This window comes from Trachurus trachurus (assembly GCF_905171665.1).
Source record: "Trachurus trachurus genome assembly, chromosome: 11".
Lineage (NCBI taxonomy): Eukaryota > Metazoa > Chordata > Actinopteri > Carangiformes > Carangidae > Trachurus > Trachurus trachurus.
Window position 1 is genome coordinate 665428 of NC_139904.1, and position 20721 is coordinate 686148.

Sequence of the window (20721 nt, forward strand, 5' to 3'; positions counted from 1 at the left end):
CAGATTCAGATGCAGAGAAAATAAGTTTTTAAAAATCTTGTCGCCATTCGAGACCACGAGGACCGTGCGACCTTAGCCGCCATTTCATGTCTGCAGCGTGGAGAGGAGACGACAAAATGGCGACTTGATGGTGAAACTGAGCCCGATGTGTGTCGATAGAGGGAGTTGGTGTTTTGACAAAGAGCTGCACTTCACTTCACTTCACTTCACCTTTGGTGTTTGTGTGACACATGTCACCAGGCAACTTTCCAAAAAGTTTCACCGCCAAAGAAAAAAGAAAAAAACAAAGTGCAGGTTGTCAGGGACTTTCCAGGTGAAGTCAGACAATAAAACTCCACCTGCTGTGTTTTAATGCAGCACAACAAAATGCAGCCTGACGGCCTGAAACCAGAAATAGAAGAGACACGACGCAGCGATGTGCGATCTGAAAAACCAAAAACCAGTTTGACATATTTGTAATGAATGCTCTAACCGTAGTTATGTTTTAACTTCACTGGTTTCTCTTCTTTCATCCCTCAGGACTCAGAGCTCTGTACTCTGCTTTTTATTATTAAACTGTGTTTAATGATGTCGTAGCTTTTAGAAAAGACTTCCCAACCAACTCATATAGTTTTTTGGTTGTTTTTTTTTACACAACACCACCACACTTGGTCTGAACCTTTTTTTGCACGTTTATTCACTGTTTATGTAATTTGAATGTGAGAGAGAGAATATTACAAGGACTTTATTACATAAAAAGCAGAAGTAACATATCAAGTTAAAGCTTCTCTGATGTGCTGGAGTTAAATGAGGTCATTGACTATGATCCAACATGTTATGATGCTGCTGATCAATATTTGATTTGGAGCAGACGTATAAAACAAACCTTTGGTCTGTCTGATCATAAATAAACTTCAAAGATCAACTGAAGGTTTCAGGTCAAACTTTTATTATTCACAACGACTGAACAAACACAAAATAGAAACATCTACATTAAAATTAACTCAAGTGGTTTAGTTAGTCAACAGTCTTCAAAATAAACAGAACAACTGACCACAGAGTCATGAAGGTGCTTTTTTTTTAATACACAAAAACATTTTTCTTTCTCTTTATATAAAAATCAAAATGTAATATTTACACAGATTCCTGCTTCTTATCCCCCGTTTCCACCAGGTCAGACAGTCATATCACTCCTATCAGACAGTATCTATATATCTATATCAGTCAGTAGTTCCCCTCTCAGCTCAGTTTCCCTCAGTGAAGCGTTTCTCCACCAGTTTGTAGTAACTTCCCTTCAGCTCCATCAGCTGCTGGTGAGTTCCCCGCTCCTCCACTTTGCCCCCGTTCACCACCACGATCTGGTCCGCCCTCTCGATGGTCTTCAGCCTGTGGGCGATGACCAGCAGCGTCTGGTCGGGGCATCGGGCCAGAGCCTGCTGCACCTGGGGGCAGGATGGAGGAGGAAACGTTAAAAAATATATATATATAGTGCAATGAGGTGATGTGTTACGTATAAAAAAATAAAATGAGATGTTAAATATACTCCAGAAAAAAACACATCTTGAATGTAGCGTGTATGAGGGAGAGTTTAAAGGGATAGTTCAACATTTAGTCAAATTGGCCCATTGCCATAACCCCTATAGTCATAGCAGTAGGTTTGTTACCTTTAATTGTTGGTGCAAGCTATTTTTAGAACGGCGGAGCAGAGCCGTGAGCTGCTCAGAGCTACGCTACGGAGGCTCATTATGGGATTTCTTGGTTTCCCTCATCAAACTTAGTTGTTTTAGAGGGAAATGCAGAGACTGTTGATGAAAAACTGTCCCTGAAGGCAACGTGCATCGGCGGTTTTGCATGTATTTCCCTCTAAAACAACTCTGTGTGGTAACGTTGTGTTATTATCTCATAGCGTGGTGAATGTGCAGCTCACAACTTGTCCACCAGAGCGTTGTGGAGTTGTTGGATTGTGTATTTGATGAGTTTGATGAGGGAAACCAAGAAATCCCATAATGAGCCTCCGTAGCGTAGCTCTGAGCAGCTCACGGCTCTGCTCCGCCGTTCTAAAAACAGCTTGCACCGACAATTAAAGGTAACGAACCTACTGCTATGACTATAGGGATTATGGTGATGGGGGAATTTGCCAAAATGTTGAACTATCCCTTTAAAGGAGTAAAAATCAAAGTGAATATGATTCATTCTTTTGTGAGTATGGACAACTTTATCAACAAACTAAATCAGATTAGACAATAAAACCAGATTAGATCCAATTTCTTCTTGTTTGTCATGACTCAGTCTCCGTTTCTACTGAGCACTGAGAGGTTTTTACTCTAAATGTCTCACAGACTTCATTCGCCTCATGCAACAGGTTCTGCAGTGAAACTATGAGCTACATGAAGCTGTGTCCTACTTTATCAGTGTTGACATGTAAATAGCTTTTAAACTGGGTGTTCACAGAAACACATGAGTCATTATTAGTATTTTTTTGTGATGTCTGTCAGTCGTATCTCATTTATCCAACTAGAAACTAGAAAACCTGCAGACGACCATTCAGGGATTAATTGGCAGAGTTCTCAGGTCTTCACATATTAATCACTATTTGTCTTGGTGTAAAAATGACCTGTATGAAACACAGATAGATAGAAGTTGTGTTGAACTGTGCTCTACCTTGTTTTCACTCTCCGTGTCCAGAGAGCTGGTTATCTCGTCCAGAATGAGGACGCTGGGTCGTCTGACCAGAGCGCGAGCGATGGCGATCCGCTGCTTCTCACTCTTAGACAACTGACCACCTCCCTCACCCACCTCTGAGGAATGGATGACATCACAACAATCAGATCAGACCTTTAACATTAAAGGTTTTTAATTAAATGAAAGAAACAAACCAGTGCAAAAGAGGAACAGTCAGCACAAAGCCTTCAATAAATACATGTGTATTTAGGCTTTATTATGCATTATGATTAAAACAGTGTTTGAATAAAAAGTTGTTTCCCATACTTAGGTGTGTAATAGCAGTTGAAACAGTTTACCTGTATCGTAGCCTTTCTCCAGCTGCCTGATGAAGTCGTGGGCGTTGGCATTGCGTGCAGCTTCCTGGATCTCCTCCAATGAGCAGCCAGCGAGGCCGTAGGCGATGTTGTCTCTGACTGAGCCGGAGAAGAGAACAGGGTCCTGGCTCACCACCGCGATCTGTCAAACACACGTTTTATCAGCTTCAATTAATAAATAACCCATGTTACTAAAGTAAAAATCAATTAGATATATGATTAAAACCTGATAATACATGTATTTATCAGACTTTTACTATGTTTTCTCAGTATTCTGAGCTTAAAAATGATTTTTATTCTATTTTGTTGAAGCACCTAAAAAACAAAAAATGCCATTTCTGTTTATTTTTGATGGTCATAAGTCTAAACAGTGATCTGGGAGGAAATACTGAGACTGTTTAAGACTCTCTGCTTCTCTCAAAATAGGATTCTCCTCAAACTGTTTAATGTTCAAGTTGCATTTTAAAATATAAAATGATTAACACCAATTCTTCAGAGCAGAAGCTCCAGCTCCATCACCATGACTGACCTTCTTGTGGAGGTAACGGTGGTCGTAGGATTTCAGTGGTTTGTTGTCCAATAGGATTTCTCCGTCCTGTGGGTCGTAGTATCGCTCCAACAGACTCACACAGGTGCTTTTCCCTTCTCCAGACGGACCCACCAGCGCCGTCATCTGACCCGGCTTCAGCTCCAAGGAGAAATCCTGAATAAGGAGATTAACGATAGTGTAACTGAAGAATCAACATACATTTATGGTAACTTTAAATACTTAAGCTTGTGATTTCCTCCCTCCATGAACAGTCTGAGACCAAAGAACCCGTCCACTCGTCTCCTACCTGTCCCTCAGATCTCACCTGCAGCACTATTTTGTTGTTTGAAGGATAGGAGAAGTTGAGACTGTTGAAGTTGACGCGTCCCGTCAGCTGATCAGGTTTGAGTTTTCCATCTGTGCTGACTTGAGGTTTTCTGTCCAGGTACTCGAACACTTTCCCAGCAGCTCCCACCGAGTTCAGCATGTCCCCAAAGATGTAGATGAGAGTCTGGAGGACAGGCACAGGACAGTTATCTATCTATCTATCTATCTATCTATCTATCTATCTATCTATCTATCTATCTATCTATCTATCTATCTATCTATCTATCTATCTATCTATCTATCTATTATCTATCTATCTATCTATCTATCTATCTATCTATCTATCTATCTATCTATCTATCTATCTATCTATCTATCTATCTATCTATCTATCTATCTATCTATCTATTATCTATCTATCTATTATCTATCTATCTAATCTGAGAGAAAGGCTATGGTCACTCAGATAACCACTCTTTGTCACATGTCACACGTTACAGTAAATCATTTCAACATGCTGCAGAATCTAAACAAAAAACGTGACACCTATCAAGTGAATATTCTGGGATGCAGGTAAGGTTATCTATAAAGTATTTTCACTGATGATACCCTGATGTTCTGCCCAAGGTTTGAATGGTAGAGGATGAAGGAAACAAGACTGCCGGTGCTCATCTGTCCACTCTGGATGAACAGCCTGCCGTAGTACAACACGAAGACCTGCATTCCCAGTTCTGTCAACTACACACACACAAACACACACACATACAAAGGATTAATGTTGTTAATTAAGGTGAAATAAAGAAAAATAATGAACAGCACTTCTTCACACAATAAATGATCTCCTCACCCTTCGTGCGAGCAGGTAAACAGCTCTGACCGTGTCCCGGTGAGTCTTCAGCTTGTGTTTCTTCATCAGCTGGACGTCAAAGCGACAGGCTTCATGTTTTTCTGCGTTAAAGCTCCGTACCACACGAATACCAGACACCACCTCATTCGCTACCTCATTTGACAAAGCCATCGAGTCCTGAACTGCCAGGGACAATCGCTGAGGAGGGAATAACAAACAAGGGAGAACTTTCTCACTCATCTAAATTTGAATGTTCATTTATAGCAGTATCAGACAGAAAATGATCCCTACACTTACAGTATGAGGATAATTTTATCTTTTAAAATTGAAAATTATTGGCAAATTTGCTGAGAAAAAAAATACATTTCCTTTTTGTTTTTGGAGTAATATATGGCTCTGATCAGTACAATCAATAGCTTAAAATGCAGCTTCTGTTTCTGAGAATGTGTCATTAGGGTCCAGAAACGTCCGACCCCAAGCCAGATTTACTCAACTCCAAGGACATGTGCCCCCCCCCTCCTAGGGGGGGCACAATAAGCGTTTACATTTAAAAACTTAAAAAAGTCCTACCAAACCAACGGTTCATGTTACCGTTTTGCAACTTTCACCAAACTGTAGCCCCAATACTGCTGAAACTGCATTACAAATTATGAAGTCCATCATTGCTCAATTGACACCAAACTTGCTACAGAGCATCTTCAGACTGTCCTCCACAAAACTTGTTTCTCAGATTTTTGATTTATCAAAGATTGAGGCTACAGTGCATGAAAACGTTTGACTATAAACAGTACTGTAAACATATAGTCATCCAATTCCTGCTAAATCTTCCTGAAAAAAATTGACAATATTTTAGGGATGTCACGAATACGATTATAGATTTTCTTGGTACGATTATTGTCAGAGAAATAATCATGGTATTACGATTATCACAATTATTATGCATTAATTAATTTCCCAACACTATGTATGTGTAAAACCAAATACAGTCTAAATAATTACGAAGCTATAGTCCTCACTGCAGGCGACCCTGGTTCGAATCCCACACCGAGCGGCCCTATCCTACGTGTCATTCCCCCCCTCTCTGCCTCTGTCTCTCTCTCTCGACTCTCCTGTCAATTAAAGGCAAAAAAGCCCTTAAAAAAAAACATGGTTACAGTAATATGGTGTCAAATTATAGCACCCTGGTGGCTCACCTGGTAGTGTGCTTACCATTTGGTCGCAGTCAGAGCTTAATGTTGCATTTGAAATAACTGAGCAGAGAAATACTTATTCTAATTATAGCTGCTGCGCAGCAATGGGTCGGGTCCGGGCTATTTTTTGGCAAATTTAGGCAAATTCTGAGCAACAAACAGAAGAATAAGAAGACAGGACAGTTGACCTTATAATGTTCAATTTGCACCAGTTGAGGATTGAACCCACAACTTCTAGAACCAAAGACTGTTGTCTATCGCACTGAGCTAATTGACAAGTGGCAGTTCAACAGTGGCTTCACAAATTGAGTAAGCCATTCACTGTTGTGCAGGAAGATTTGAAACCACTGTGAAAAATAAATCAGTTTTTGAGGTCTGGGGCTCTACTTTCGTAAACTAGCACAGGCGGAGCGGATCAGGCCTGCGCTTCGCGTTCGCTTCGCCAACGAGGCGTGTCCAGGAGCAGTTTGCAATTTTCCTTCGAAACGCAGCCGAGCGCATCCCGCCTACTTCCCTCCCACCGGCGCAAATGGCATAGAGGGAGGAGAGAAGGCATGGAGTGGGTTTGACACAGCCGAGTCAGATCTTCACCAATCAAATGAGCTCCTCTCCTCGCCTTTACGTTTGATTTCACCGTGGAAGAGGGAGGCAATTGACTGTCCAGCTCGCAGTGCGCACAAGTCACCAAGACCTCACAGGCAGGTTTCCACAGTTCCAGGCACATTTAAATGCAATTAATAATCACAATAACACCTATTTGAATCAGCACATACACATATCTATATGGATTGTCCCGTCACACTGATGACAGATCAAAGGCTGTCGGCATGCGTAATGGAAACTCAGCCTGACTGAATTAACACAGATGAAAGATGACGATGGATTACTGCTGTGTTGACACTACACACTGCCGTTGCGATTATCTGCTATATTTATGTATTTACTTATTGATTTATTGAGCCGCATCGTCACGCGACCATAACAAATAAAACTGAAAACAAATAAACCATCATCTCTCAACGCAAGTGAGACGGGAGGAAACTGATGTTCTGGTCCGGTCCAAGCTGGCAGTGTCCGGTCGCGCGAACAGACCTCACGGGCTGATGATGCAAAAGTAGTCTGGGAGGGAGGAGGTTGTGATGTTATCCAGGTTTGCTCTGACAGATTGAGAGCTGTTGCCCAGTAAAAAAAAACAAAAAAACAAAACACACACACCCCTTTTCCATTAATAAAGACACTCATATTTAGTAACCTATATTTAAACACGTGTGCACAGATCACAACATAAACAAACAGCTGTGCGTAACGGAGGCATCACGGAGCGTCTCTGTTTTTCTTTTTTCTTTAGAATTTACCTGAGATGGGAGATGTGAATATCTGCTCACTATGGTGCCGAGGCTGATTGTGGTTTGCTGTGAGAGATGATAGTTTATTTGTTTTCAGTTTTATTTGTTATGGTCGCGTGACGATGCGGCGCTGGCACCTAATAAATCAATAAGTAAATAAATAAATAAATAGCTGATCATCTGCAACGGCACAGTGTGTAGTGTCAACACCTGCTCTTGGGACATCCACGGCTGTCCCAGTCCCTCCCTGGTTTCATCTGTGTTCATTCAGTCAGGCTGAGTTTCCATTACGCAAGCCTTTGATCTGCCATCAGTGTGACGGGACAATCTATATAGATATACGTGTATGTGCTGATTCAGATAGGGTTATTGTGATTATTATAATAATAATAATAATTATTATTATTATTATTAATTGCATTTAAATGTGCCTGGAACTGTGGAAATCTGCCTGTGAGGTCTTGGTGACGTGTCTGCACTGCGCGCTGGGCAGTCAAATTGCCACTGCGCTGGCTGCGCTTCGCCTTGCGCTGAGATTAGACCAGGTTGGAGCTGGCGAGCTTTCGGCGCACTCTCCGCGCGGTCTATCGGCAACAAATTGTCACTGCGCCACGGTGAATCTGTCGACACCTCCCCCTGCTGCGCCACCACTCCCATCTCAGCGCACAGCAGTCTGCCAATTTACCGAATCCGCTGCGCACCTTGTTGCACTGGAGGAAAATACCACTGCGCCAGCTGCGTCAGGGCTCGCCTCGCTGCGCCCCCCTGAGTTGCGCCAGGAAAATAGGGCCCCTGGATGTTTAAAATGTCACTCTTACATTGGCTGCAGTTGTTCCCATGAGAGCAGAATTCAAAATGTTCTAGAAAATTCAGTTTTTGAGATAAAATTCTGATATTTGCCAAACTTCATCAACCATGACTAGGGATGCCACGATTACTTGCTTTCACAATTAATTGCGGTATTAAATACCGCAATTAATTTATCGCAAAGATTCCTAAATACTGTCACTTTCAAAAAAAGATTATGTCGGACCCATCTTGACAAATGTGGCGCCAAAGCAAAGGTAAATGCACAGATACTGGTCCAGTTACCTAATGTAACATTGAATTGGTAGGAATTTAAAAGTTTGGATGTCATTTGTAATTAAAAAAAACAAAACAAAAAAAAGATTAAACTAAACTTAAACACTTGGTAAAGATGACAGTTAATTCCCCTGGGGAATATAATTTGTCCTTTATTAACCCATTGAAAGTTACTTAGATACTTAAAGCAGAAGTAAGTGATATTTTTGTGTTAATATAAGTCTTAAATAGTTATATCTTCCGACAGCAATCACTTACATAGAGTGTTTGGTCTGAAACACGGGTCTGTCAGTCACTCTGCTCTGCTCTGAGCCCAGGAGAAAACTTTCCTTGTATCCTACAACCTTTATCCAATGAGGAGAGAGAATGGCATGCAGGGCTGTGTGTGCAGCCAAGGAACGCCGTGAATGTGGTGACGTAGCGACGAGGACTGTTATGGTGCGTTCAAGGAAACTCGTAACTCGTGTTTTTCCGACCTGTGAACTCGTACCAGTTCGATCTGGTACGAGTTCACGGGTCAGAAGTTACGAGTGGCCGTTATAGTGACTTTCACCGGTAAAACAGGTCGGAGAAACACGAGTGGGTTGCCTGGAACGCTACAAAGTCGTAAGTTGTGACTTGAAGCTGTAATTTACGATTTCAAAAGCCTGCCTGGAACGCAGCATTAGCGAAAACGACCGGACCACTTACTTCTGCTTTAAAATATTTTGTGTAAATAATTAGCCTCAACACATGGGGCGGGTGCTCTACCAACTGAGCTAAACACTGCCCCATATTAACCGTGTTTTTACCTGGTAGTGTGCATCGTAGATGTTCTGAATGAGGCCGGTGATGGGCGTCTCCATCAGTACGAAGAACGTGAGCTTCCACGACAGATTCATCATCAGGGAGATCATACCCACCGTCTTAATTAATGTCCTCAGCATCACATTGATATTCAGACACACTGTTCTTCCCATCAGAGTCGTGTCCTTAGACAACCTGGAGGTGATTTCACCTGCACACAAAGTTAATGTAGTTTACCTTCTATCCTGTCCTGTTCTGTCAGGTTTTTCTTTGATATTCACTTCTGAATGGCTTTAATCTGACTATGTCTTTTATCTTATTCTATAGGCTATCATTATGTCCAGCAGTTACATTCGTCTTGTCAATCATGCCTTATCCTGTCCCATTATGTCCTATCATTATACATAGCCTACTGTCCAATCTTGAATAACTTATTTTGTCCTTATACTGCACCATACAATAATAAAACAGCATTGCTGTGTATTAGAGTCTTACCTGTTTTTATGGTCTCAAAGAATCCAATTTCCTGTTTGGTCAAAGCCCCAAACAGCTTGACTTTAATTCTGCATGTGTAGGAATTGATGGCACAAAGTAAGAGACCTCCTCTGCAGCCTGCACACACAGAGCTGAGGAAACAGAGAAACTCAGTTATAGACATCATCAGTGATCCACAGACACATGTTGCTATTGACTGCAGGGAAACAGTGTGCCACCATACCTTCCTACAGAGTACAGCCCCATGAAGAGCAGTGCAGATATAAATTCACTCTGCAGGTACTGACCCCCCAGGATGTCAATGACTCTGCCGGTGTAGAACGGGATGAACATCTCACCTGAGAGACACACACAGGTACATACAGATGAAGATACATCAGACACACAACATCACATTATAGAACAGAATAGAATACTTTATTTGTCACTATACCGATGAACAGTGAAAATATGTGTGGCTCTCAGGGCAGGCGCAGCAGACAGAATTTAAAGTGTTTTGTGCAAAGAGAGTCAGTGCAGTTCAACAGTCCAAAAAGAGTAGGTACTCATGTATTACATGTGTGGTGGGGAGTTGTGGATATTACCGCTCTTGGATTAAAAACTGTTTTTTGATTCTATTTATTTTTGTTTTGATGGCCCTGAACCTCTTACCAGATGACAGAGGTTCAAAGAGAGAGTGTGTCTTTTTAGAGTCTTTTTTGAACAGAACCAGAGTTACAAATTCAATGTTACACATGTTACATAATGTTGATATTCCAAATGTGAGACTCAAAATTTTATTTCCACTGTGTTCATAGCTCATATCTGGACATATTCTGTGATTATCAGTCCATTTTCATAGGATCACTATCATCATCACCACCACCACCACCAGCAGCAGCAACAGCAGCAGCAGCAGCACTTGTACTTACATATAGCAGCCAGTGACAAGAACACGAACCCTCCCAGCATCAGCGGGTAGTCTGGTCTGCAGAACCGGAGGACTCTCATAAACAGCACTCTGGCTTTCTGTTTCTTCTCTCTCCCAGCAGCAGCCTGGTCGCTGTCCGGGACTGTGACCTCCCAGAACAGCGCGGCAGCGGCCGACGCGGCGCTGCAGAGCACCCAGCAGCGGATCCCCAACATGCGGCCACACTGGCTCTGCTCCTGGTGCAGCAGCCTGGTCCCGGTCTGTAGCACCGCGGGCAGCAGACTGTGCACCGCTACAACACGGAGCAGCAGCGGTGTGAGGTGTCCCAGGCTGAGCACACACACCCCGGTCAGAGCAGAGCTCCGCAGAGCCGCGGACACCCAGGGACCGCTGATGTGTCCAAACACACCGCGCGTCACCGCCAAGCCAGACGCGTAAAACAGGGACAGGTCGACACAAAGAGCCAGAGTCAGAGCTGCGACTCTGGTGAAGAGTTTGTTTTCTGCCATTTCCCAGCAGCAGTCGTCCTCGTCTGACCCGCTCCACCGACACAGCGCACTTTTAGTTCTCACACTTTCAGTTTCATTATCTGGCAACAGCAGGGGCTTCCCTGAAACACACACTAGCTACAGATCAACACCAGACACAGATCACTGTGTTTAGACACTGAGGTCACACTGATGAACTGTTTCTAATTTTGAGAACAACAATCACCACCACCACCATCATTGTACCATCATCTTCCTCCTTTTTAAGCCTTTAAGCCACCTTAGCTTAGCTTAAGCTTAAGTGCATGGCTGTATAGCAAAAGAAAGTTAATGTAAATGTGGTCTCACACAAGCTGTGATATTACATGATCAAAATCACATGACATCTCAAATGTCCAATCATAGATTTGGGAGGGAGAGCCTTCAAACCGGAGGCACCCTGTGTGAAGACCACCAAAATGCTAGTTACTTAGGGTTTGGACAAAAATAATGTTAAGGCCATAATTTATTTTAAAAATATATATATATATTGCAATTTTTTGTCAAAATGTGTTTATAATATGTTGATGCATTAAAATATATCTTAATGTGGTGTAACCATTCTCAATATTTAGAATTTTGATCAAAATTTCTACTGTCCCACTTTAGGAAACATGCTTTCCTAATGTGGGACAGTGCTTTTCCAGGTAAAACTAATAGGTTGAACAATAACAATGGTTGTTTACATGGTTTTATTGTTATAATGCATTGTTTTGAATATTTTACAACAAAAGAAAATTATATTTATTAACTGGAAGTGGTCATAATACTGTTAAAGGGGTAAATGGCTCAGAATTTTTTTCTTTCTTGTTTCTAAATCTTGTCTTTTTTGATAATGTTCATGAAAAATGTTTGAGTTTAGAAGTAATCAAAGGATAGCACATTATTGATTAATTAAATTATATTTCAGATCACAGTGGAAAAAAAGAGTAAGGCAATGAGACAAAATCGAACAAATTCACCCTACATATTATCTACATCACTCGTTCATTTACAGTTAGCCTACCTATAACACTGTTTTTATTTTTTACTCTGCAACAGGGGACCAACCAGTCCACTTTATCTTGTCTATAAATCCTATGGTTAAAAATAAAACTATTGTCAAGTGCAGGAAAAGAGGAGAAAAGACCCTTAAATCAGAAGTCAGTGATCCGGTGGTTTTGTCTAACTTCCTGTCAGCAGATGGAGTTAGCAGTCCCCGCCCTCGTCCCTACGTCACCACATTCAGGCGCATCCCTTGGCTGCACACACAGAGAGGACTGCCCCTTTATGCCGTTCTCTCTCCTCATTGGATAAAGGTTGTAGGATACAAGGAAAGTTTTCTCCTGGGCTCAGAGCAGAGCAGAGTGACTGACAGACCCGTGTTTCAGACCAAACACTCTATGTAGGTGATTGCTGTGGGAAGATACAACTATTTAAGACTTAGATTAACACAAAAATATCGCTTACTTCTGCTTTAAGTTGTGAAACAGCTTTGACTTTCACTTTTTGGTGACATGTTTGTTATCAGAGCGAATTCCTCACTCACAGGGGCCAATGATCATGTTCAAGAACAGTTTCTCTTCAAAGGCTTTAAGAAGAAGTTCTGCAGGTTCAGGTAGCCTACTCAAACAAGATGTATTTATTCACTCTGCAACTCATTTGTTTGAGTTCTAATGATGAACCAAAAACTCAACTGTAGCCAATGAGCAGCAGTGTGGATGTGTGTGAGTAAAATAAAAGCTCCATGAACAGGAAGAGAGTTTTTTTCCTTTTATTAAAATGATTAGTAAAAGTTTACAACATCTTCAGTTTATAAACTGAGTTAACAGGTGAGTGAGTCAAATAATGAGCCCTGGATTATGTGAGGGAAACAAATAACTCATTACCCTCCTCACAACAGTGTCTTTACACTACAGATGAAAATGCTAGATATTGATCACTGATCAAAGAATGTAGGTAGGTGATTTCCCAGAATAACTTTCTCCTCTGCACTGTGCTGGTCGATGGTGACCAGGTAGGCCACGCCGCCGCTAGAGCCGTCACGGTTCATGGCCAGAGACAGAGCTGCAGGAGGGAGAAGAGGTGAGAGGAGAAGACTCAGGCTGACTCTTCAGTTCTTATGAGACAAAATGAAATCAGAATAACTGATTCAGAGACAGGACAATGAATACGTTTCACCATCCAACAATCTGTGATAAACCAAAAACAACTTACTGTTGACCACAAACTGTTGACACTCCTCTCTGCTCATGTTCCTGCGATACTCAGCATCAACAAACCCGTAAACATAGGAGCTGCCGGAGCCGCCCACTGCAAAAGGCTGCCTGGTCAGCAGGCCGTTCAGCGTCGCAAACACCTGCAGAGGAACACAGCACATGGTTGAATCAACCATGAACAGACATTTATAACATCAAGCATGTTGGCTTGATTAGACCCTTTATAACATGAGCTCAAGGTCAAACTGAGCAGAAGCTGCAGAACCAGTCATCTCCATGTTTCTCCATGTGTTTCCTGACCTGTCCTCCATCTCTCCGGTCCCAGCCGGCCACGATGAGATGAGCCGACAGCTCCTCTTTGTACTTGTATGAGATGTTCTTCACCAGAGTGGCAGCAGAACGAACCTGAGGGTCCTCACCGATCTCCATACTGACAGAGGGAGACATCACAGAGCAGAATATCTTTTAAAAACTGAAAGACAAAAGCAGCATGCACTGTGTTTTTTGGCACTTTTAAAGGCTGATACATCTATCTATCTTTGCTGGGTTCGGGCGGCTTCTCTGCTCCACTTTGTGCCGTCTCTACTGTTGTGGAGCAGCGCACATGCATTGTCCAGCTTCAGTCCGACTAAGGTGTTTACATGACGGAGAAAATCCAATTCCAATCGCATTATCTGGGTGTCTTAATCGGAGTTCTCCAACTCTGATTTCAGTCGGACTAAGGTGTTTACATGCACTTCAGTTGTCCAGTTATAGTCGGATTAAGGCAATAATTCGTTTTTTTCAAGTGTCATGTAAACGTACTGACAGAGAGAGGACATGCAAACACCACACAGAAAGGCCTCAGTCCTGGCCTGGGGATCTAACGCTGAACCTTCCTGATGTGCTAACCACTGTGCCACCCAAGAATAAATGTTAAAGATGAAAACATAATAATATGAAATTATACCACGAGTCTGTGGCCACTGTACCTGTGGACGTCCAGCTGGTAGTTGACCATCTCTGCGATGGTCTGAGCGTCTGCAGCTGATCCAGACAGAGCACAGTAGATCTTCTCATGGAGAGGAGACAGTTTGTTCATCACCCTGTTCACCACTGATGCTCTGGATGGAGGGATGAGGAGAGGAGGTGTGACTGACAGGTCATCAAGTATTAAAATAAAAGCTCTGACTGGTGTAACGTGGAAACTAACACATAATAGGTCTATAAATACAGTAGGTTACATATACTTCTGTCCAGGTTTATAAAGGTTTATAAATTCTGTCCTACAGGTCCATCAGTGTCAGTCAGCACCAACTCACCCCGCTGACACCCGGGAGTCAGAGCCCAGTACGACTCCTCCATTAAACTCCACGGCGATAATAGTGGTCTGAGGAGGAGAAGACATTCAGAGTCAAGACTTGTTCCGCAGCGGGTCACACAGCATCAGAACCAGGACCAGGACTCTCTGAGACACAGTAAACCTCGTAGACTGCTACTCACCCCGGTTTTCACCTCCTCAGACAACCACTGCGGCTCCGCTTCTCCCAGCATGTTGACGCACCGACACCGACTCTGGATCAGATCTGATCTCTGTCTGGAAAAAACACGGTTGATGTCGTTTCTTTGAGCTCGGAAACTTTCTTTATTCCTACACAGCTGCTGTTTCTGCTGAATCTATTCTACATCCAACATGAGAAAGACTCCATTTTGTTCGAGTTGAGATCGAAATCGAAAGTTAAATGTTCCCTCCTCTGCAGTGAGCAACACACACAGGCGCGCGCGCGCGCACACACACACACACACACACAGGCGCGCGCGCACACAAACAGTTAAGAGGAGAGTGCATCAGGCTTATAAATGCCTCACTCAATAATTGTATGTAAAATAATGAAATGATCATAAATACATTATAACATTTTAATTACTATGACATTTAAATATATATATATTTTGGAGCACAAACCTAAAATAAAGAAGCACAGAGAAATCTTTGGAAAACATTTTGCTTTATTTCACATGTTTCCTTGAGTTAAAAACACATAGAACACACAGAAGAACCTAACTTTATAGTGGGAATGATTTCAGAGGTGATAGTGGACTTTAGTTTGTGTCCAAACATGAAAACACAGACACACGTAATCACAGGTTTTTCATGTGCAGGAACAAACTGCAGATTCACTTCTGACTTGTTCTTCAGGTGAGTTCATGTGTTTGTACATTAGTAATAAAGTTGTTCCTAAATGAACCCACATAATGAACAGCTGCATCACATCCAGGTGAATCTGTGTCACTCATCATGGAACCTGGGCAGCTTGTCTCCAGGGACAACCACATGCTCCGCCCCCGTTGCCGTGATCACCACCAGGTGAGCCACGCCCCCGCTGACGTTGTCTCTGCCCATCGCCAGCGCCAGAGCTGCAGAACAGGAAGAGAGGGATGAGGTGAAGGGAGGGGCGGAGGAGGAGAGACAGGAACAACAGATTGATTATGTTCATTTTGTCTTCTTGACAAACAACAGGCCGGAGAATTAATACACAGTAAAGCTGAGGAAGCACCAACACACAGTTAGTGACTTTTACAACTACTGAACCACCAACAAACATGTCACTGTGTTTAAAACTGGTTTCCTGTAACACTCTGTGTCTTTCAGAGAGGAAAAAAAAGCAACAATAGAGATACTGAATAGTAAGAACATAAACATCCTCTGATTGAACTCTGTCCTCTGGACACGAACATCCTGACTGAACAAAGATAAATGTATTTGAGTTTTTTAAATAAGGAGGAAAATAATGTGTCATTACCGCTGGTGGCGAACTGCAGGCATTCGTCTCTGCTCATGTTGGGTTTGTATTTGGCGTCGACGTAGCCGTAGATGTAGGTGCTGCCTGAGCCGCCGATGGTGACAGGCTGACTGACCAACATCCCCCCCAGAGACACCACGTACACCTGCAGGAGGAGGAGGAGGAGGAGGAGGAGGAGGAGGAGGAGGGAGGGAGGACATTAGAGCTGCAGCTACACAGTCAGGTTGACTTAAGTTAAGATTCCTTTATTTGTCCCACAGTGGGGAAATTTACATTTGTGCAGCAGCAGCAGCAAATAGCAACAGGATAAAAGAGAAAGAAAACAGAGTGAAACAAGAGGAATATAAATAAAAAAAAGTGATTAAAAAAAAAGTGCAGTAGCCTATGTGCAATAGTCCAAGTTTGGAGGGGGGGTTACAGAGAGCAGTGCCTGTTGTGCAGTCTCACAGCTGCAGGGAGGAAGGACCTGCGATACCGCTCCTTCACACACTTGGGGTGAAGGAGTCTATCACTGTGGGAGTTTTCGAGTGAGTAAGACTTATAATGCCTCCTCTGACCGACCTGTGGGCCGTTCTTCTTGTCCCAGCCAGCCGTGATGAAACCGGCCTGCAGCTCATCTTTGTTACTGTAACACAGTTCCTTCAGCACCGACGCTGCTGCTATCACCAGGGGAGGACTCTCCATCTGGACACTAGAGGAGGATCAACAGCAGTATGTGTTAGACATGTATATGTCATTTGTATAACATATAAATGCACTGATGCACTGATAAATGCACTGCTGCACCTGTGTAAGGACAGCTGGAACTTAGCAGCCTTGGTGACGGCCTGAGCGTCCGCTAGAGAACCAGCGATGCAGCAGAAGATCCGGTCATGGACCTGAATCACTTTGTTGATGGTTTTAGACGACACATATTCCCTGAAGAGAGGTAGAGAGTTAACACAAACACACACACACCAGCACCACAACATACCCTCAATAAGATAACAATAAAGGTTCAATACAACTGCAGTATGAAGTAGCTTGGAAAGGAAAAATATATATATATTTTAAAGTTTAACATACAGTAAGTGTTAAATCAGATCAGCAGTATTAATTACTTGATACACACAATGTGAAAAAAACCACTAAAAGTGACTGATTTTTTAAGTTTCTAACACTTGAGGTCAGGAGGAGGTTATACAGTATGTACCTCTGTTTATTTATCATCTTTATCATGTTATGAACCAGCCCCTGTCAGGTTGTATTTAATTAGGCTATAAAACCATCTTAATGTGTTGTCACTACATCCTCACCCTCCAATGGAAGCCCTGGAGTCTGAACCAATCACAACCCCCCCTTCAAAGATGACGGCCAGGATGGTGGTCTGAGGAGGAAAGAGAGAGTTACACGATGTTATAGAAGTCAAACATGACAAGAGAAACAATGATAAACACAGCCTACTCATCCCTGCTCATTCATGCAGACTGAGCAGCGCTATGAATTCTGGGACTTGGAGTTCTGTTAAGGAGGGGGTTTCTCTCTGAAAGTGAAAGTGTAGCCAGTCGTTTTCTTTGTTGAATTATCCTGAATAAACTCGGTTAGATATTATACCTACTCTAATACTAAAACCCCTGGATCGTCGTGTCATATGGTAACTTCACTGTGTTGTTTCTCAGGTCGCCTGTAGCCTGCCCTACATCATCACCTGTTCCTACTCGAAGTCGATTATCGATCACTTTATGCTTAAACAGACTTTGGTTCTGGATCAGTGGTTAAAGACCGGAGTGGACCGGTCCGGATTCACTCACCCCGGTGCTGACTCCTCTGACTTGTGAATCCGTGCAGCGTTTCTCCATTTTTCGCTCCAGAATCGGAAGAGAGGAAGACGAAGTGACGCTCGAGCAGCAGCGACCAGGACGCGCACCAGGACGCGCACAGACGCCGCACGGTGCCAGACCCAGAACCAGATCCAGTATGGCGCTATCAAATGTCTTCGAAACTCCTGCTGCCGGGTTTAATTTCGACAACGCAGCGAGGTATGAGCTTCTGTTAATGACTTCTGATCCTCAGACTGCGTCAGTTCAGTTTAAAATGGAAATGTAACTGTTGGTAACTCTGAGCTTTCATCGGGATCAAAAGTGAAAGTAACTTTTTCTGCGTGTTTATCAGTTAAACAATCAAACACTGTGATGATTACATGTTATTAGACCTATAACTAATATATATTGATCAGCTCTTCTCTTTATCTCCCCTGTCTACAGAAATGCTGCTTTAGAGGGACTACTTGGCGGAGGTACACAGACTCCTAAACCTCTGAAAACAGGTACAACCATAGCAGGAGTGGTGTTCAAGGTGAGTATGGAGCTGACAAAGATACACACACACATACACTGACTTGGATGTTGTAGTGCATGGTCTTAATATGGCACTTGTTTGCATAGCAAGTTTATTTAAAAAGTTTAACTTGTAGAAGGAACAGACCTGTGCAAGTTACCTATGTAATGTAAAGTTTACTGATTTTGGCGTGATGCTGTAACAGTCACCAGATGCTCCACAGCTGTATGTGCATCCAAGGCCTGTCAGCCTGCAAAGGAAAAAATGGCACTGAATGAGTTATTCTGCCTAAATATTAAATCCACCAGATAAAAACATTCCTGTGCATTTGGTAGTTTAAATGTCATTCATTAATTTGAAGTTGTAAAGGTTGTATTCCGGAGCGTCATTGAACACAACACAGGAAGCTTTTTTGCTCAAAGCTTTTTCTAAATATAAATGCACAGTGTAAAATGAGTTTATCATGTTAATCTCACATGTTCATGTTATTTGACTACAACACTGTGTTGTGTTGTGCAGGATGGGGTGGTGCTGGGAGCCGACACCAGAGCAACATCCAGTGAAGTTGTTGCCGACAAGATGTGTGCAAAGATCCACTACATAGCTCCAAACATTTAGTAAGTGTAAGAGGAGTGATGGACTCAACCACAGGAAGAGAAAATTACCTTCAGATAGCCTTACTATTCTCATTATTTTTCCTACATATCCCAGAATGCCCTGCAATGACCCAGTATTAAGTATTGAAGTCTGTCACATAAGAATAGTCACTGCAGTAAAGAAAACAGGTTTACGGTGTCTTTTTGATGTGTGAAAACAGTAACACACAGCTGATTACAGATTTATGCAAACTATCATTGCATTGCATTCTGGGTAGTTGAAGCTAATGTGGTAATGAGGTAAATAAATCACACTGTCTTTTTTTAATCATCATTATTGAACATAGTGACTAAATAAAAAGCCATTGCATTATCTCCTCTAAAATCTTTCCCTCACTTTGCTCTTTGTTTTTCCCTTCATCTGCTCTTCCTCTCTCTCTGTCCAGTTGTTGTGGAGCGGGTACAGCAGCAGACACAGAGAAGACCACCGACCTTCTCTCCTCCAACCTCACCATCTTCTCTCTGAACAGTGGGAGGAACCCTCGCGTCGTCATGGCCGTCAACATCCTGCAGGACATGTTGTACAGGTTTGTGTTTCACTCACACATGTACCTGTGTCTGCAGGTGTGGACGAGCTGCATAGATTCAGATTCATGATTTATTGTCTCCGAGGGGAAATTCATTTTCACAATATTAGTTAATCCTGTAAACTCAACCTCTGCTGTACCACTCAGGTATCACGGGCAGATCGGTGCCAGTCTGATCCTGGGAGGAGTGGACTGCAGTGGGAACCACCTGTACACGGTGGGGCCGTACGGCAGCGTGAACCAGGTGCCTTACCTCGCTATGGGTACGTCATGTAACACTGGTCTGTGTGTTTCTGTGAGGATCAGGTCTTTATGTTGATGTGCTGACGATGACTTTACTTTGTGTTCCTGCAGGATCTGGTGATCTGGCTGCTCTTGGGATTTTAGAGGACGGCTTCAAACCAGATCTGGAGGTAAGATAGTTGTCAGTCATCATCATTTAGACACAAACACAAAATGATTTCACCTACTGTTGGACATCTCTAATTGAGTAATTACAGCACAACAGAGCTGATTGAGTCTCTACAATATGCAAACAGTTGGGAAAATGTTGTAAAAATTTAAATTAATCTCTTCCCTGATGTCTCTGAACTCAGCTGGAGGCGGCGAAGGACTTGGTGCGAGTTGCCATCCACGCCGGCATCATGAACGACCTCGGCTCAGGCAACAACATCGACATCTGTGTCATCACCAGACAGGGAGTGGACTACATCCGACCCTACCAGCACTCAGAGTTCACTGACAGCAGGTACACACACGTCTTCATGAGTTTAGTAAATGATACATATGTGAAGGGAAGAAAGAGTTTTTATGTTGAACCTCAAATCAGTGTGATTAAGCATCATATAGAACATAAAAACATATGATCTAAACTCTCTAACTCTCTGTCTCTGTAGGAAAATAAAGTATAAGTACCGTCCAGGTACGACAGCGGTCCTGACGGAGAAGGTCGTCCCCCTGAAGCTGGAGGTCGTACAGGAGACGGTGCAGCGGATGGACACGGCCTGACCCGGGATGTAGCCTACAGTCACATCACAACATTATCACTGCATCACTATTATTACTTAATATTAAAGACAAGTAGTGAAAAATCTCAACCATCAGTCTGATCATCCTGTTTTCTACTCTGCTGCTATGATTCACTGTTGTGAGGAACAGTCTGTAAAGTTACTGCAGCTACAGTG

At 42.7% G+C, this 20721-nt stretch overlaps 4 protein-coding genes across 4 annotated transcripts; 1 reads left to right on the forward strand and 3 right to left on the reverse strand.

Annotated features, from left to right (window-relative positions):
• Positions 1–917: 917 nt before the first annotated feature.
• On the reverse strand, positions 918–11072 carry tap2a (transporter associated with antigen processing, subunit type a). Its single transcript, XM_083981649.1, has 12 exons — positions 10532–11072; positions 9844–9958; positions 9621–9751; positions 9131–9336; positions 4721–4918; positions 4483–4611; positions 3872–4057; positions 3547–3720; positions 3000–3159; positions 2641–2777; positions 1160–1421; positions 918–1125 (listed from the first exon to the last, which is right to left on the reverse strand). Exons 1-11 carry the CDS (start codon positions 11037–11039, stop codon positions 1224–1226), a joined length of 2142 nt encoding a protein of 713 aa, XP_083837775.1. The 5' UTR covers positions 11040–11072; the 3' UTR covers positions 918–1125; positions 1160–1223.
• Positions 11073–12795: 1723 nt separating this feature from the next.
• psmb9a (proteasome 20S subunit beta 9a) lies at positions 12796–14963 on the reverse strand. Its single transcript, XM_083982494.1, has 6 exons — positions 14738–14963; positions 14557–14624; positions 14227–14358; positions 13556–13685; positions 13254–13395; positions 12796–13103 (listed from the first exon to the last, which is right to left on the reverse strand). Exons 1-6 carry the CDS (start codon positions 14786–14788, stop codon positions 12976–12978), a joined length of 651 nt encoding a protein of 216 aa, XP_083838620.1. The 5' UTR covers positions 14789–14963; the 3' UTR covers positions 12796–12975.
• Positions 14964–15232: 269 nt separating this feature from the next.
• On the reverse strand, positions 15233–17959 carry psmb12 (proteasome 20S subunit beta 12). Its single transcript, XM_083982493.1, has 6 exons — positions 17829–17959; positions 17334–17404; positions 16825–16956; positions 16600–16729; positions 16039–16183; positions 15233–15652 (listed from the first exon to the last, which is right to left on the reverse strand). The coding sequence occupies exons 1-6, from the start codon at positions 17874–17876 to the stop codon at positions 15525–15527; spliced, it is 654 nt and encodes a 217-aa protein (XP_083838619.1). The 5' UTR covers positions 17877–17959; the 3' UTR covers positions 15233–15524.
• Positions 17948–20634, forward strand: psmb13a (proteasome 20S subunit beta 13a). Its single transcript, XM_083982490.1, has 8 exons — positions 17948–18056; positions 18282–18372; positions 18874–18971; positions 19397–19537; positions 19685–19800; positions 19892–19950; positions 20134–20285; positions 20434–20634. Exons 1-8 carry the CDS (start codon positions 17995–17997, stop codon positions 20543–20545), a joined length of 831 nt encoding a protein of 276 aa, XP_083838616.1. The 5' UTR covers positions 17948–17994; the 3' UTR covers positions 20546–20634.
• The last annotated feature ends 87 nt before the right edge of the window (positions 20635–20721 follow it).

Excerpts from the sequence above, each read along its gene's own strand:
- tap2a (XM_083981649.1), bottom strand. The coding sequence starts at position 11,039 with ATGGCAGAAAACAAACTCTTCACCAGAGTCGCAGCTCTGACTCTGGCT. Across the intron at positions 4,919-9,130 it reads TCTACGATGCACACTACCAG|CGATTGTCCCTGGCAGTTCA; the intron begins GTAAAAACACGG and ends TTCCCTCCTCAG. Across the intron at positions 3,160-3,546 it reads ACCGTTACCTCCACAAGAAG|ATCGCGGTGGTGAGCCAGGA; the intron begins GTCAGTCATGGT and ends TGTGTTTGACAG.
- psmb9a (XM_083982494.1), bottom strand. The coding sequence starts at position 14,788 with ATGCTGGGAGAAGCGGAGCCGCAGTGGTTGTCTGAGGAGGTGAAAACC. Across the intron at positions 14,625-14,737 it reads CTGAGGAGGTGAAAACCGGG|ACCACTATTATCGCCGTGGA; the intron begins GTGAGTAGCAGT and ends TCTCCTCCTCAG. Across the intron at positions 14,359-14,556 it reads GACTCCCGGGTGTCAGCGGG|AGCATCAGTGGTGAACAGGG; the intron begins GTGAGTTGGTGC and ends CCCTCCATCCAG.
- psmb12 (XM_083982493.1), bottom strand. The coding sequence starts at position 17,876 with ATGGAGAAACGCTGCACGGATTCACAAGTCAGAGGAGTCAGCACCGGG. Across the intron at positions 17,405-17,828 it reads TCAGAGGAGTCAGCACCGGG|ACCACCATCCTGGCCGTCAT; the intron begins GTGAGTGAATCC and ends TTTCCTCCTCAG. Across the intron at positions 16,184-16,599 it reads ACAAGAAGAACGGCCCACAG|GTGTACGTGGTGTCTCTGGG; the intron begins GTCGGTCAGAGG and ends CTCCTCCTGCAG.
- psmb13a (XM_083982490.1), top strand. The coding sequence starts at position 17,995 with ATGGCGCTATCAAATGTCTTCGAAACTCCTGCTGCCGGGTTTAATTTC. Across the intron at positions 18,373-18,873 it reads TAGCAGGAGTGGTGTTCAAG|GATGGGGTGGTGCTGGGAGC; the intron begins GTGAGTATGGAG and ends TGTGTTGTGCAG. Across the intron at positions 20,286-20,433 it reads TCAGAGTTCACTGACAGCAG|GAAAATAAAGTATAAGTACC; the intron begins GTACACACACGT and ends CTGTCTCTGTAG.